Here is a 17,275-nt window from a genome sequence, read left to right as displayed (position 1 = left end):
AGGGAGGCTTGGCATGCTGCGATCGTGGGGTTGCAAAGAGTTGGACACGACTGAGCAACTGAACTGAACTGAAACTGAGGTTCATGGTAGATAAATGACTCACTCAAGTTCACAAGGGTCCTGAATGGCAGGGCTAAGTCTCACTGCTGAGTCTGGCCTCAAAGTCTGCGTGCGACAACAGAACAGCTGTAAAAGAGCTTTGGATTTGGTGGAGCTTCCTAGTAGCCTGGGGGAAAAGGGAAACTGAACATATTGCCCAGTGGATAACTAGATGAGAAAAAACTAGGTATTTCATTGAGGGGAAGCAAAGCCCTGCTTAGCATTGAATTAATTTTTCTTTGCTCAAGAAAGAGTTGGTGAAAGAGAGTTTATGGGGTGGAATTAATGGGGCTCAGCTTGGACCATCTAAGTTGGATGATCCTTTAAAAAAAAAATGTATATATTTGGCTGTGCTAGGTCTTAGTTGCTGCTCACAGAATCTTTGTTCTTCATTGGAGCATGCAGAATCTTTAGTTGCAGCATGTGGGATCTAGTTCCCTGGCCAGGGATTGAACCCGGGCCCCCTGCATTGGGAGTGTGGAATCTTAGCCACTGGACCACCAGGGAAACCCCCTGAATGGCCCCTAAGTTTATAGGCAGGGAGGTTCTGTTCTCCAGTAATCATCTTCGTCTGTGTGTGTGTGTGTTTCTCTGTGTCACTGTCTTTCTCTTTTTACCCACCCTCTCATCCCTCTTTCTGTCTCCTTTGCCTCTATTCCTCCCTTGCCTACACTCGAAATGCAAAGAATCCCCACCACTCAAACTCCGCTGGTTTTAGGAAGTGCTACTACGTCAAGAGCCTGCGCACTAGACCCCAGCAAGACAGGACTTCCTCCCCAGGCTGTGCTGGGCGGAGCAAACGGGAAGGGGCCTGGTGTGTCTGAGGTGACACATCCCTGCCTGAGCAGCCCGAGTGGCAGCGGGGTCAGCGGGCTGCAGGAGTGCAGGCCACTCTCCCCCGGGGGCTTCAGAATGGACTTGTGCCACCCAGGTAAGCACCTGGGCTGACCTGTCTGGGCCTCAGTTTCCTATTCTGTAGAATGGGGGTAATAGTGCCTGCCTCACAGGAAGCAGCATGTATAAATAGATATAACACAGGTGGGACATGCAGAAACAGGCGACAGACGTTGATGAGCTTAGGCTAGGTGCCAAGCTGTGCTGTAAGTACTGGGAGTCCAGCAAACAAAGCAGGCATGGCCCCTGCCCTAATGAGCTTACACTCCAGAGAAGGAGACAGACAGTAAATATATAAATGTGCTATCAGATGGTGAGAAGCAGGATGAAGAACAGTAAAGTGAGATAAGGAAGATGGGAGAGAGTGGCCAAGAAGGCCTCAAGAGGAGGCACTGTTTGAGCAGAGACTTGTAGCAGAGAAAGGAGTGATCCATGTGGGTTTCTGGGAAAAGAACTTTCCAGGCAAAGGAATCGTCAGTGCAAAGGCCCTGAGGTGGGATTGAGAAAGGTGGTTTGTGCTGAAGATGATGATGTTGCTGAGGAGGATAACTGTCTGGGTGACATAATAACCCTGCAGCCCGTTTGGCCTCTGGTGGGTGACGATGGCCTTTGGGGAGGCTAAGGACACCAGCTTTGCCAGGGAAGGGACTGGCAGGGGATGAGCAGCAGGGGCTGTGGCTGAGAGTCTGCCTGGTAAGCAGGCAAGGAGGCTGGGCAGCTGGGATGAGAGCAGGACCAGGCTGTGTTGTGTTGTGTATCTGTGATGCAGAAAGGACTGGGACTAAGCCTCTGTGCCCTGCATCTCAGAATGTTCCAGCATGGCCTGGAACTCCAGAAGACATAGGCTGCCTGGAGCTGTCCATTTCCCCAGGTCCAGATGACATGAACCCTGTTAGCAACAGAACCCTTTCTTCAAACAAAACTTAAGACAGAGCATTCTGACCCCACCCACTGGGACTCCCCTTGCCCCAAGGGTTCTGGGGAACACAGTTAGAGAACCACTGATCTGTTTCAACCGCCCTCATTTACTTGTGTGCTCAGTTGCTAAGTCATGTCTGAGTCTTTTGTGACCCCATGGACTGTAGTCCGCCAGGCTCCTCTCTGTCAATGGGATTTTCCCAGGCAAGAATACTGGAGTGGGCTACCATTTCCTCCTCCAGGGGATCTTCCAACCCAGGGATTGAACCCATGTCTCCTGAGTCTCCTGTATTGGCAGGCAGGTTCTTTACCCCTGAGCCACCTGGGAAGCCCTCATTTACAAATGGAACAAAAGGAGGGACACAGTCTTGCTGAGGTGACTCCACACCCCCTGGCTGCCTGTTCAGCACTCTCACCACAACCGCTGTGCTTCTCCTGGGGGCTTTTGGGGCCAGGTGGCAACTAGCGGGGCAAGAGGAGCCCCAGGAGGAGCAGTGCCAGGCTCAAGGTCACTCAGCAAGGGTGACAGGAGACAGTGAAGTAATTCCCGCCCCCCAACTACCTGTCTTTGCACCATTATTCTTGGGGTCTTCATATACAAAAATCTTTAGGATGGTTTTTCCCCACCATGCAAGGAGGTTGTCCTCAGGAGACTGAAGCTCACAGAGGTGAACTGGAGGACAGGATGGAATTGCCCAAAGTCAGGCAGCCAATAAGTGGCAGAATAGGGACAAGATCTGAGAGGAGCGAGAGCCCCAGTTTAGCCTGGGCTGTGGGGGAGGTGCGGGAGGGGTGGGGCCTCCCAGGGAGGCCAAGGGGTGAGTCTCTGCTTCAGGCTGGTCCCGGGAGAACAGGGATCCAGCGGAGTCACTGCAGGCAGTCTCTTGGGAGATCTGAGGATTCCATTGATCAGTTCGCCTATTCATTCATTCATACAATAAGCAGTCCTCTGGTGTGCAGGTCCTGGGCTGTGTGATGCTGGAGACAGCAATGACCAGGCCACAAGCCCAGCCCTGAGGGAGCTGCTGGTCTGGGATGTGGGGCAGGGGAAGAAAAAATCCTGCAGGACAGTGACCCAGGGCAGATGTGCAGAGGGGCACAGACCTGCAGCCTGGGAGGGAGACACTTTCCACCCAGGCCAAGGGAGATCTGGGAGGACTTCCTGGAGAAAATGAAGGGAAGGAAGGTCATTTCTCTGCTACCCAAACTGGGTCTTTATTGGAGCTCCTTCACAACGTGGTGACTTTCCCTCTCTGAGCTCAGGTGTGTCATTTCTAAGTGGGCACCGTCATCCCAGCAAGACCTAGGAAAGCGACCTGATTCAGGTCCCACCTCTGCACCAACCTGCCAGTGGTCACAATGGGCCTCTTCCTTCTGTGGGTTTCAGTTTCCTCACTTGTACAATGGACGGGATGGTGGTGAAGGGGCTGCCTCCCTACCTCCAGCTGTGGGTGTCTGATACCCGCAGGTCTCCTCCCCCGGGTCTGCTGAAACGCTGAGCGGTCTGGGCAACAAAGCCCCGGTGTGACCAAAGGCAGCCGTGGGGCTGGTGCAGCAAGACTGCAGGTTAAAAATAGAGGCAGCTGGGCTGGGGGAGGAAGCCACACGATGCGATGGGCGCACAGGGCCTGGGGGGCTGGGGCGAGTGTAGCTAGTTGGCCGCCCCCCACCCCAGATCCCCTTGCTGGATTCTGAGGAGCCTCTGCCTTCAAGGCCCCTGGATCGCACCCCCTCCTGCCCTAGAAAGGGGAAGCTGGTCCAGCTGTCCTGGAAGTGGGGCTATGAGCAGATTTCTAAAAATATGCTGGGAAAGAGGAAGGACAAAGGGGAAGTAGAGAGGAGCTGGGGAGCTGGCTGGGGCGGCACCTGGGCACACTCAGCCGGCCTGGGCCTGGGGCGCAAGAGGTGGGGCGGGGGTAGGGTGAACAGCCCAGCTTGATGAGGGGGAGTCGTTGGCGAAGGCGGCCTTCCAGAGGTGTGGATTTACAGCCCAGTGAGGAGTAAACAGATCTCATGGCAGCGGCAGTTGTTACTAATATTTTAATATTCTTGTATTTTTTATCATTATTATCACTATTTTTATTATTGTTAAAAATCCATCTCCCACGAGCCGCACCAGTGCCTGAAACTTCATCATCACTTGAATTGGAATCAGCAGTGACCCCTCTCAGGCTGTGCCCTGGTCACCCTCTCTGAACCTCAGTGCCCTCAGCTCTGAAATGGGGAGAAATCCCCAGTTTTAAGCAAACAGGTGAAGGGTCGGAAGGCCCCTGTCCACCACGTGAGGAGAGCAGCAGGTTCGGGGCGGTCAGCACTGTTTCGGGGTTGGAGGAGGGTTAGATGTACTTGGCCAGCTGCCAGCTGTTTGGGTCAGGACCTGACAGAAGGGGACAGTGGCCTGAGAGGGTTCAGGAACACACCTGCCAAACCATGAAAGGAGCTACATGAATAAAAAGGCAGGACTTCCTGGCGGTCCAGTAGTTAAGACTCTGCACTTCCAAAGCAGGGAGCACGGGTTCGATCCCTGGTTGGGGAACTGAGATCCCACTTTTTGGCCACGTGGCCAAAAAGTTTAAATCATTAAAATAAAATTGAGCCTTAAAAGAAAAAAATTTTTAATAAATAACCTCTCACTACCCCCTTGTCATTCCACTCTCCCAGGTAGAAAAAAATAGCACTTTCCCCAGCTCTATGATGTTGGCCTCGTTTTATTTTTTTACCCCAAAAGAGAAGGGGGCTCAGACTGTGGACATCACCCTGCACCTTGTCTTCATCCTCCTTGGTGGTCAGCAGTTCTGGGTAGAAGATCCACACTTAGCATCTTGTGGGGGTTTTGACGATCTGTACAGAGATGCCTGGCTGCAGAAGATGGGTGTCAAGATGGGTATCAAAGCTGTGGCCTCAGAGCCCCAGATGGGCCAGGGTGTGAGCCACAACTCTGCCACCTTCCAGCTGTGTCCCCTTGGGCACGTCACTTTACCTCTCTGAGCCCCTGGTGCCTCATCTATAGAATGAGATTTAGAAATACCTGACTCCAGAGTCGGGGTCAGGATCAAACAAGATAGTGGATGGCAAGAGCCTGGAGTGCCCAGGGCCTGCAACACAGTAGGTGCTCAACCAGCATGTCTTTCCTTTGCCAGCAGCTTGGCTTGTTCATGGAGCAAGATCCCAGATTTGCTGCAGGGATAGAGGGGGTTGGTGGTGCACAGATGGAGCACAGGAGGGCCCCAGAGGAGATGGAGAGAATGAGTAGGAACTGCTAGGCAGGGAGGAGAAGGAAGGGCATTCCTGACCCAAGGAACAGAATGTGCAAAGGCCTGTGGAGGGAAAGAGCAGCCAGGAGGCCCTCAGGCCAAGGGCAGGGGTGGGTGCAGTGTGAGATGAGCATCGGCCAGGTAAAACTTGGGGTCTTCTTTGTAATTTTGATTGTTTGGCTATGCCAGATATTAGTTGCTGCATGAGGGATGTTCAGCTGCAGCATGCGAACGCTTCATTGCAGCATATGGGATCTAGTTCCCTGACCAGGGATCAAACCTGGGCCCCCTGCATTGGGAGTGCGGAGTCTTAGCCACTGGACAATGGGGACATCATGGGAGACTGGATGGGAGGGACAGAGTGGAGGCAGGGAGGCTTCAGGAGGCTCTGAGTTATCTGGAGAGAGTAGCCCAGGGTCTGGGTGAGGATGGAGGCTGTGGAAACAGAAAGAAGATAAACAGGGCTTGGTGATGAAGGAGACACAAGGCCGAGAGTGAGGTATGTGTCAAGGTGCCTCCTGGGGTTCTGGCCAGGGTATCTGAGGGGCCATTCCCACAGCTTCAGAACTCAGGAAGAAGGCCAGGTTGAGGGGACATTCTAGGAGTTCTGCTTCAGTTGCAGTGACAAACGAGCTGATGGTCAGGACACAAGAGGGGTGGAAGGGTCTGAAGCTCAGGGCAAAGAGTTGGAGCTGAGGGTATGGGTGTGATTCCTTGGCCCAGGAGGAGAGGGGGTAATAATGAGACCCCACAGGAAGAGAGGAGACGTCAGCCTGGGCCCCAGACATGGGATCTCCTTGGCTCATCCTTGACCATCTACCTTGGGGAGCATCCGCAGAAACATGGAATTCCTACCTGGCTTCTATCCAACAAGCAGCCAGTCGGGAATTTACTTGGCCTCCACCAGCAGGTATACCCTGGGTGAGAAACGGGCCTTCGGGACAAACCCCTGCCAACGGGAAAACAATGAAAAGCAAACAAACACAAAAGTTTGATCTTTCACTCCAAAGTCAACTAGAAGTGACTGGGTTTTTCCACTGTGGAATTCAGCCTCCCTCCACTCCTGACAGAGGAGTTCCAGGTCCCAGTCTCTAGCACCGCCTCCCCTGCTATGGCCCGGCTCCAGTCCCCGTGAAGGTGGCCCCTCACTCTGTCCATCCCTGCATGTTTCCAAAGGCATGCAGAATCTACCTCTCCTGGGATGGAGGCTTAGGTGTGGGAAAACCAGGGTTCTGATGCCAGCACTGCCACTTCCTGGCTGTGTGACTCAGAGCAAGTCACTTCACCTGTCTGAGTCTCAGTGTCTTAAACTGAGAAAGATCCATTTAGAGGTTAATGAGACGCTTACTTTGTCCCTTGGTATAAGTGCTACCTCCCCTCACCTCCACTTCACTCCCACTTGGAAACCAGGATCTCTAGACCTCATAGTTGCAGGGAGAGAAAGGAAAACTCCCAAGTGGGTCACTAGAAGGATGGTACCACTCCTGGTTCCTGAATGCCAGTAGATTACCTCCTGGGAACAAAGCACCATCTAATGGTCGTTGATTTAAGGTGTGTAGTACATCTTCAAGGATGGTGCCCCATCCGAGCAGTTTAACACCTGCAACTGACAGCTCAGCTGCATCTTCAACAGGCTGCTCTGTCGCTCCATCAGGCCAGCATCTTCCAGTGGTAAAATGCGTGAGAGCACCATTGAGTCCTTGGGCCGCATGCTCCTCCCACGCCTTCTTCAGTGTAAAGAGGGCGCCTTAGTCCAGTGGGATGTTTTGCTGTATTCTGGGTCAGCAGATTGAGCCCCTGGATAGTGGTGCTGGCCCAGGCTCTGTGGGCAGGAAAAGCCACCATAAGCAGAATGAGGGATCCAATGTAATAGATTTGCTGCCAAGTTGCTGGCTGCTCTTGTCGAAAAACAGTGGGTCTCTGTTGCTGGCAGGTCTGATGTGGAGTAGTGGCAGTAGCTTGGGGACCCTGGATGAGTGGGTCCCCACAGAGCCTCCAAAGGGGTCACATGGCTGCTTCATCATGCACCATGCAGCACTGGGCTAGCCAGGCAGAGACTGGCTGATGTCAACTGGTTGAGTCATTCTCTCTGCCTGGTGATTTAGTGACTCTCCTGTGGTGGCTGTTTCCTGGGGAACATCAGTGTGTTTACAAAAATCTTCACACTCTGCACACTGCCATAGGGCCACCCACTTGCCTCTTCCCCAGGCCTTTTTGTTCTCAGTCTTCTTTCTTTCTGACCAGTCAAGGCACCTTCTTCTACTCATGAATGCAGGTATATTCTCACTTCACACTGCTTCTCTTTCTACATGAAATAAATGCCTTTCCCAAAGCTCTGCCTACTGGAAGGACTTCTCGCCATTGTCCTTCCGGAACACCTTGAGCAGGGTTGTAGTTCAGTAGCTATTCAGTTTTACTTGTAACCAAACCCTGAGCCATCCATCCCAGAACAAAGTGCAGCGTTTTTCTCCTTTGTCATCAGGTCACAAGGGACCCATCCGTGAAGACATACTATGAGCTGAAGGACCTGGTGTAACAGCAGTGGGTGACATGGGGGTCTGGGTCACCTGTCCCTGGGGCTTCCTGGATCCTTCTGTCTCTAAGGATTGCTGTTGGGCTCACTTGACTTTATCACTTGGTGGGTCAGACAGACCCATCTTGGCTGCTTGATGAGGGGGTCATTACCATATATACTTGATAGAATGTTGCAGAAGCCTTCCTTCTCTGGGCTTGGCCTCTCCTTCAGTCTTGGGCTGGGTCTAAAAACTGGCTTGATCCACAAACCAGGCAAGGGGCCTTGACTTTTTATATAGTGCCTGCCCAGTGGGAGCAGTGTATCCTTGGGTGAGGCAGCTCCACTTGGGCTGAGGTAAGTTCTGAGGATGGACTCAGCTGTGAGTCCTCAGCAGGTTACACACGCCCACAGCAGCCACTGAGGGGGTGGGTGCCTTGGTCCTGCAAGAGAGAGCTAGGAGGCACAACGTGGCACCCATCATATGTGTGTTGTGCCCTTACCATATGTCACATACTCACAGAGTGTTTGGCAAAAGTCAGCATTTTTAATCCTGACGACCACCCTCTAGGTTATGGTTCATGTTTCAGAGACAAGAACACTGTATTAGTTGTTTCATGTTTGGCTGATGTAACAAAAAGGCTCAGAATAACAGAGAGTGAGACATCCTCAAAATTCATCTCTCTCATTGAAAAATGACTCTTCTCCATATGGATGCCTGGAGCCCAGACTCCTTCTAGCCCGATGCCCTGCCATCTTAATACCCAGCTGACATCTCAAAGTCCAAGACAGCTGCTCAGTCGACAGCAGGAGGACGTAGGGAAAGGGACCCCTTGATAGTCTCTCTGCTTTTATTTGGAAGAGATCATGTCTGTATTTGCAAAACCTTTAAGAAATGTGATCAGGCGCTTCCTGAAGCGAAGCCTTGAGAGTCCAGAGGATTTGGATGAGCAGACAAGAAGAGGCATCCTAGGGTGGAGGAGCTATAGAGGCCAAGGTGGGAAAGTAAGACTGTTAGGCCATTTGAGGGCAGGCTGCACTGGTGGGCTCTTGTTGAGAATGGTGGGGAACAAGGCTGGCTGGAGAGGCCTGGGAGACTGTGGAGGCCCCAGGACCAGGACGAGAACTTTCTCCTCTAAGGAATCAAGATTCCATGGAGATTTTGACCAGGAGAGTGTTATGGGACAGGAAGCACAGCAGGGTGAATAGCGGTGGGTCAGCTGACCCAGGTGGGGAAACGGTCACAGTGCCTCGCACAGGACACTGGCACACTCGCGTCTCCTTTCGTTCATTTCCAGGTGAATTGTAGTCATCCCAACCCAAGTCCCACCCTGGCAGCAACTTGCCCCTTTGGAACCCTGGCCAGCCCACCTCACCTCTCTGAGCTTGACGGAAATATCCCCCCAAATCCAGTTTCCTCATCTTTATAGTAAGGATATCAGGGCCACCCTACTAAAGGCTCATTACCTCGCCTCTCTTGAAGGTAGCTGTGGCCATGTGACAACAGGTGGCCAACGGGATGTCAGGGAAAATGATTGCCACTTCCTGGTCACACAAATATATGAATAGATGAGAGATACATGATCCAATGAAGAAATAAAGTTACAGCGAAGGATGAATGCCTCTGGCAAGTATGGCACTGAGTACTTGCTATGTCAGCCTCTTTCTAGGTGCTGTGTGTGTGTGTGCTCAGTCATGTCCAATGTTTTGCAGCCCAATGGACTGTAGCCCACCAGATTCCTCTGCCTGTGGAATGTTCCAGGCAGGACTGGAGTAGGGTGTCATTTCCTCCTCCAAGGGATCTTTCCAACCTGGGAATCGAAACCTCATCTCCTGCATTGGCTGGTGGACCCTTTCCTTTTATTTTTTTAATGTATTTATTTTTTGACTCCGCTGAGCCTTGGTTGCTGTGCAGGCTTTTCACTGGTTGTGGTGAGCGGGGCTGCTCTCTAGTGGTGGGGCTCAGGCTCCTCACCGCGGTGACGTCTCTTATTGTGGAAGGGTACAGGCTCAATAGTTGTGACACACAGACCTAGTTGTTCTGTGGCATGTGAGATCTTCCCAGATCAAGGATTGAACGTATGTCTCCTGCAATGGCAAGTGGATTCTTTGTCACTAGCGCCACCTAGGAAGCCCCTTACTTGGTGCTGAGGATATAGCAATAGCAAAATTATTGAAGCGCCTGTTCTCATGGGGTTGAGTGGAATGAGTAGAACACAAATGATGCAAGTAAACAGATGGCTGAGCGAGTCTGTACCCAGAAGGGCAAAAGAAACAAAAACCTGGTGGACGGCGAGGGTGGGGCAAGAACTGCTTTAGACAGAGCAGTCAGGGAAGGCCTCGTGGAGGAGGTGGCATCTCAGCCATGGCCTGAGTGAAGAGGGCAAGCAAGTCATGGGTTTCTGGAGGGAGGAGAGCCCTGGGGAAATGAGAGATAGCCAGGTGGCTAAGGATGGAGCTGAGGGATGGAGGGGAGGGCTGGGAAAGAGCCAGGGAACCACCAATTCTTCTCTCTCCAGACCCAGGGGAGCTGAGCAGCGGGGAGGCGGAGGAGCTGCAGCAGATCAAATGGCACCGGAAGCAGCTTCTGGAGGATATCCAGGTGTGCTCACACTCAGCTCACAATACACACGCTTTTGTCCACACTCGTGTTCATGCCCTCGAACCGCACCCACACATGAGCAAACACTCTTACTCGCTCCTGAGCCAGCCAGGACCAAGAGCAGGCCTAGATTCCAGCCCACTCGGAGCCTTGGCCTTGGCCCTTAGGAGTGGGAAGGACAGAATTCCCAAGGGGACTCCCCACTCCTGGCTCACTTCCAGGGCCTAGAGAGAGCCACGAGAGCAAGGCAGAGAAAGGGGGCAATTAATTAAGCACCTACTATGTGCAGAACCCCACCTTCATGGCCTCCATCTGGACTCATCCCCACCCTGGGCCTCAGCTTCCACCCTCCTAACATGTAGACCATTTAGTCAAGACAATGCCAATATCTGCCTAGCACTTTGCCACCTCATCAGCTCTCAGACGTTAGCTCATCTGATTCCCAGAAACCTTCTGAGACAGGCTCTGCTTCTGCTCCTGGAATGAGCCACGCAGCTCGGTCCTGCCCCTGGGCCTTTGCACTCACAGTTCCCTCTGCCTGAGACTCTCCAAGCCCTCCTTAGAGCTCCTCCTTCTCCTAGTTCATTCTTGGCTCAAATGTCTCTCCTCTTAGGGACCACCCTGTCCACCCTGGCTGTAGTTGCTGGAACCCCACCCTCCACCCCACCACGCATATACCTAGGATTCCAGAGAAAGCCAAAGGCACAGGATCATTCCCTCAGCAAGTACCTACCGCCTGACAGGCTCTTTCTAGACCACTGCTCTGACCATGTTCTGTGTGGTCATTTCAATTGTCCCAAGATCCCAACCCCACTGGACCGTGAGCTCCATGTAAGGGGAGCCTGGGTCTGTTTCCCACCACTGCATCCCCAGCCCAATGGTCAGAGCATAGTAGGTGTTCAATTAATAATTTTGCATGAACCCACCCCCCATTTTATTTGTTGAGAATTCACTCAGTGACTGGGCCAAGATCACATGGACAGGAGCTGACTGGGCTTAAAAGCTCTAGGTTCTACGCTGCCCCTAGGTCCCAGGACAAAGCCCTAGGAACCACCCGCCCCCTTCCAAGGTCTTGGTGGAGGAGAGGGAGGGCTGGGGTGCCTTCAGGGGCTCTTGCCAGGTGCGCATGCTGCTGCCCTGCAGAGGGATGCTGGACAAGCTGCCACCCCTCCCCATCTACCCAGTGGTGGTTGTTGGCAGAGTTAGGGGGTCTCCTGGAGACATGTTGGACACATGATCTCACCTCTCTGGGCCTCAGTGTCCTCTTCTGTAAATTCCACTGGAATTGCAAAGTCCCTGAGAAGAGAGCCTAGGCTGTCTTGTACCATGGTGCACCCAGAGAATCTGGCTTGTAGTGGCCACAGAGCCTAGGGTGGGGCAAATGGATGGAAGGAGGGAAATCAGAGAGGAATTGGGCCCTGATCACAGGGCAGGAATTTGTCCTTCTTGATGCGGAGGTAGTAGGGAGCCATGGACAGAGTTTGAGCAGAAGAAGGGCCAGCACCAAGCTGTGCTTCAGAAAAATGGCAGCTGGGTGGAGGAGGACTTGTGGGGAAGGTTTGACTCAGGGCAGGACACCTTACAGCGGCAGAGGCAAGAGATGGGAAGACTGGAAATAGAGTGTAGACTGGGGACTCCCTCACCCTGAGACAGGAGCCCAGGGAGAATTAGATATAAGAGACATCTGGAAAAGGGATCTTCCTGGGGAGGGACCCTTAGTGACAGCTCAAGACAGAGGTCTGGGAGTCATGCCCAGGGAGGGAGTGGTTGTGTTGTGTGGAGAGGGCTATGAAGCCCATTTTGTCCTGGCCTCCACCCCCTGACTCTCCCTCTTTGTAACACCCCTGCCATTCCACAGAAGCTGAAGGATGAGATCGCAGATGTGTTTGCACAAATTGACTGCTTCGAGACAGCAGAGGAGAGGTGAGGGGCCGGCCGGGGACCCAGGGAAGCTGCCACAGTGGTTTCTCGAGGATATCACATGTCAGGAGTGAGAGTGAATGAGCCCAGGCTCTGGTGAAATTGGGGATCAGACCCCCAGATGGGAGGCTTCGGGGTGAAATAGGAACACGGCAGCTCTGACGGTCCATCCTCTGGTCTGGTCTGGTCCTTGCTTCCAGACTGCCCCCTCTCTTCAGTACCAATCCCCGTTCTCCTGCCTCCTCCACCCTAAGTCTCTCCCAGCCCACCTGACCCCACCCCTGACCAATCACTGGCCAGGAGTATCCTGGGAAAGGTCAGGGAGAAGGAAAACTCAGCCCCAAGGATGAGGACTAGGAAGCCAAAGGCCTTATGGGAACAAAAGCCACGCCTGTGGTCAGGCCAAAGCTGGTCCACCCCACCCCACTCATGAGTGTCATCCACTCCGCCCCTTCTGTGGGAAGATGCCCTCTGGCTCTGAAACCTGCGGTTGGTCCTCTCCCTTCTCTGGGCTTCAGTTCCCTACTTGTGCAATGAGAAGGTTGGTCCATACATAACCCCTAGGGCCCCAGGGCACTGACTCCTACGTTTGGTGTCTCAGAAGATCCCCACCCTGCCCCTGCCAGCCTCAGTTCTCTGATGCCTCTAATCTCCACCTTCCAAGCAGGACACACACACGCACACATGCACGCACACTGATGCGCACACACACTGTTACACACACACACACACGTGCACGGCCCCCATGTCTCTAGATCCCCTGCTCCAGCCCCAACAAAGACAATAACATAATATTTACACAGCTCCTACCACCCATTGTTTTCAATGCTTTAACCTCTCAACAATGATTGGAGTGTTGGAGGTGGAGTCACCCCCCTTTTTACAGAAGAGGAAACTGAGTCCCAGAGAGATGAAGTGACTCCCCCTGAGTCACTTCAGGAATTTGCACCTGAGTGGAATTTGCACCAGGAGTCTGGCTCCAGATCTTATGCTCTCCTCACCCTCCCCCACCCTACCCACCAGCCTCCTTGTTATGTTGCTTCCACTCCAAGCCCTTCTAAATCCTCTCCCTGGGAGCATCTCTGGCTCCCGTGGTCACAGCTTCAGAGCTGGTTAAAATGCTGGTGCTGAGCCCATTGGAAATTGGGTTTCCTGGCTCAGGAAGGGGTCCAGACCCTGCATTTCTCACATTCTCCCAGGTGACTCTGACCCCACTTGGAGGTCCTTAAGGAATACTGGCTCTAGCCAAGGAAAGCGTCCTTGGGGATTGGAGGGGTGCGCTGGGGTCCAGGGGCGTCCACGCTGATGTCTTTCCATCTACAGCCGCATGGCCCAGAGGGAGAAAGAGCTGTGCATTGGACGCAAGAAATTCAACATGGACCCCATGAAGGTGAGCAGTGCGGGGGCTCGGGTTGGGGGGCCAAGGGAGCTGCATGCTGGGCACCTCCACAGTGTCCCCTTCTTCCCCTCAACCGACACAATTACCTACTTTCCAGAGGAGGAAACTGAGGCCCCGCTGGGCTCAGCATCTTGTCCAGTGCCCCATGCCATCAGGGCTGGGGGCTCCGCCACCCCACAGCCAAGTAGCCCCAGGGCCTGAGGTGGGAGCCAGAAGGATGATGGGGGCTCTGTGATGTCTATGAACTTGGGGTCCCGTGACTTTAGGCCCCTGTCTCCCACTCTGTGAGTAGGACTTTGGTTGGTCGGGCCTTTGGACTCTGTGGCTGAGTCTCCGGAAGGGTCTTTTAGTTGCTCAGCTTAGGCAGCCTGTCCTGAGATGCTGGCATAGAGCCCTGACTTCTCAGATCTCAGCTATGGTCTAACCCCCACCCCCACTGGCCTCAGAGGAACCCCAGCCCCCACCCCTCACCCACCTAAGTGGCAGCTGGGCTCCTTTCCTGCAGGAACCGAGACAGGAGGAAGCCACAGCTGACACACGGAAGTGGGGTCAGGGCAGCCACGGGGTCCCTGGAAATTTACTGCTCTGGTTTAGAAGGCTGTCTCTTCTGCATCACACATCTCCTGTGTTCCCAGACACAGAAATGGACCCCTGCTCCCATCCACATGGACCACACAGACCACACACACAGACACTCACATTCCTGCCTAAGTGCCCCTCAGGGAGGGGCCTCTGAGGGGCCCCGGGGCCATCTGCCTGTCACACAGAGCCTTCCACAGTCTATCCCCACTCTTCCAAGCAGCCTCTTCTCCAAAAGGAACAGGGACGCAAAGGCATCATCACAGAAAACCGGAGCCCAACCCCTCCAACTCCTAAAATTAGAATGACAGACTTTGAGTGCCTGGGTTGTGAGGTGAGATGTTTTGATATTGTCAAATCTGAAAAGCGGGGCAAGGCACACTCCCATTTTCATGCAGAAAGGGGAGGAAAGGCACTACCGGCGAAAAGTGTCTACCTCCGAGCTGTAGCAATTTCCTCTCCTTTTGATTGAACTGGGTTTTTTTTCTAATTTTTATACAATGGACATAGATTACTCATGAGAAAAAAATGAAACACTATTTTAAAATAATACAAATATTAAGGGGACAAAAGGAATAGCTGAATCATTCAATCTTAAAATTATAAATTCATTGAATCATCAAAGCATATGATCAGAGAGTGGCAGACTGAGGGGGACCTGGGGGAGCAGCTGGCATGAACCTGGTTCATGGCAGGAACCCATGTCTGTTTGCATACCTCTGCTGATGGGGAGCTCATCACCTTACAAAGGCAACTTCAATTAAGGAGGGTCACAAATTCCCAGAACAAGCTGTGCCAGTGCTAGAATTCCAGGCCCCAGGGCTCTGGCCACAGGTGCTCCCTCTCTCCCCCTTCCCAGGCCAGCTGCTGGGTGGGGGCTGCTTACAGGCTCTGTGTACCACCTCCAGGGCATCCAGTATCTCATTGAGCACAAGCTGCTGACCCCCGACGCCCAGGACATCGCCCAGTTCTTGTACAAGGGTGAGGGCCTCAACAAGACAGCCATCGGCACCTACTTGGGGGAGAGGTAAGGAGGGTGGGGCCTTAGGAAGGCAGGGAATGAGGATGTGCAGTTGTGCACAGATATGTGTGAGGGGTGGGTTGTGTGTGCAGGTAACTAAGGAATGAAGCATTTAGGAAAGTCGTAACTCCTGAGGCTTGAGCAGGTTAAGTCATCACTCTCCTTCCAGACCTTGAACCAAAGCATGTCTGCCTTCATTCCTTCCTTCACTCATTTAGAAAACAAGTAGATATTTTTAATATCTACTGTGCTTCCTGCATAGCTCAGTTGGTAAACCATCTGCCTGCAATGTGGGAGACCTGGGTTCAATTCCTGGGTCAGGAAGTTCCCCTGGAGAAGAAAACGGCAACTCACTCCAGTATTCTTGCCTGGAGAATCCCATGGATGGAGGAGCCTGGCGGGCTACAGTTCACGGGATCCCAAGAGTCAGACACGACTTAAGGCTATCTTTACTAGGTTTACAAGGTGCACCAGGCAGTGCTCTAAGCCCTGGATTTATACCAGTGAAGAAGACAAAACTCCGGGGCAGGGAGTGGGGATAAATTGGGAGAATGGGATTAACAGATGCAATACAATACATAGCAGATTAACAACAAAGAATTACTATGTGGCACAGAGAACTATATTCAATATCTTGTAGTAAACTACAGTGAAAAAGAATTGAAAATAAAGAATATATATATATATACATACAAATCATTTTGCTGTACACCTGAAAATAACACAGTTATAAATCAACTATACTTCAACTAAAAAGAAAAAAAACTTCTGCCATCAGGGAAGGTACATTCTAATGGGGAAGACAGGTACCAAAATATGTAAAATAAATTAGAAAAAATTAAAAGTTCTTTGGAATACAAACAAATCAAGAAAGGGAGATGAGAAAGTTCTGGGAACTGTGCTTCAAAGGCTGTGACTTTAAATAGTGTGGACACAAAGGGTCTCACAGAGAAGGTGAAATTTAGAGGAGGTAAGCAGTGTGGCTCTAGGGGAATAGCATTTCGGGTGGAGGGAATAGAACATGAAAAGGCCCTGGGGCAGAAGCCTGCTGAAGGACCAACGAGCCAGTGAGACAGGGGCAGAGGGATGGAGCGTGGGAGGAAGTAGTCGGCAACAGGCGGGGACACCTGAGAGGGCCCTGGGCCGAGGGGTACTCTGAGGGGATCCCTCTGGCTGCTGGGGGAGGGCACAGACTGTAGGGGACAGGTGTGGAGCTGGGCCAGCAAGCCAGCACCCCCTCTCCCAGGCACCTCAGAGAACACTCTCCTTCTCCTAAGCAAGTTGGGAATGCAGCTGGCAAGAAGGGCAGGGCTTTCTGATTTCAGATCTGAGAAGACAGAGGAAGTGGGGGTGGACATGGTTCTCTCCATTTTACAGATGAGAATACTGGGGCTTGGGGAGGTCTGGTGGTTTGTGAGGGGTCACCCAGACAGGAAGTGACTCAGGACAGGCCACTCCGAAGCCAGAGCCCCCCTCCTGACTGAGGTCAGTGCTGGTAAGCCAGGAGAGTGGGGCGGGGGGGTGTCTGCTGTGAGTGGGAGGACATGGGTGTGCAGATAGCGGTGGGAGGATGGTGATGCAGGTCAGACATGTGAGCAGACCAGAGGGTGGCTGGATTCAGAAGGAGGATGTCTCTCCCCTCCTCGGCCTCCCCCACCTCAACCCCCTCTAGAAGGGGGTACAGATGCTCAAATGTGTCCCACCCTCCCTTCTGTCTCCTCTCCAGAGACCCCATCAACCTGCAGGTCCTCCAGGCCTTTGTAGATTGCCATGAGTTTGCTAACCTCAACCTCGTCCAGGCCCTCAGGTGAGTGGTCCAGGAGGCAGGGGCCTGACTCCCAAGGGGCTGGAGGGGTGTTGGGGGCACCATCATCCACATGGCTAACAGCACAAACAAAGCATCAGGAATTAATTAATGAGGGAATTCCCTGGGGATCCAGTGGTTCAGACTCAGTTCTTTCACTGCTGAGGGCTTGAGTTCAATCCCTGGTCAGGGAACTAAGATCCTGCAAGCTGTGCAGTGTGGCCAAAAAATTGTTTTTAATAAATAAATAGAAGTAATTGATGACAGTATCCC

At 52.7% G+C, this 17,275-nt stretch overlaps 1 protein-coding gene across 1 annotated transcript in view; it reads left to right on the top strand.

Moving 5' to 3' along the window:
* The first annotated feature begins 954 nt into the window (after nucleotides 1-954).
* Nucleotides 955-17,275, top strand: part of CYTH4 (cytohesin 4) — a 30,846-nt gene continuing 14,525 nt past the window's right edge. Inside the window, exons 1-6 of the mRNA XM_027541721.1 lie at nucleotides 955-1,030; nucleotides 10,197-10,279; nucleotides 12,138-12,202; nucleotides 13,523-13,589; nucleotides 15,086-15,204; nucleotides 16,925-17,005. Coding sequence (XP_027397522.1) covers nucleotides 1,012-1,030; nucleotides 10,197-10,279; nucleotides 12,138-12,202; nucleotides 13,523-13,589; nucleotides 15,086-15,204; nucleotides 16,925-17,005 — 434 coding nt within the window. The 5' untranslated portion in view covers nucleotides 955-1,011. The remainder of the gene's footprint in view (nucleotides 1,031-10,196; nucleotides 10,280-12,137; nucleotides 12,203-13,522; nucleotides 13,590-15,085; nucleotides 15,205-16,924; nucleotides 17,006-17,275) is intronic.

This window comes from Bos indicus x Bos taurus, chromosome 5 (assembly GCF_003369695.1).
Source record: "Bos indicus x Bos taurus breed Angus x Brahman F1 hybrid chromosome 5, Bos_hybrid_MaternalHap_v2.0, whole genome shotgun sequence".
In the NCBI taxonomy this organism is placed as follows: Eukaryota; Metazoa; Chordata; class Mammalia; order Artiodactyla; family Bovidae; genus Bos; species Bos indicus x Bos taurus.
This window is presented reverse-complemented; position numbering and strand designations above follow the sequence as displayed.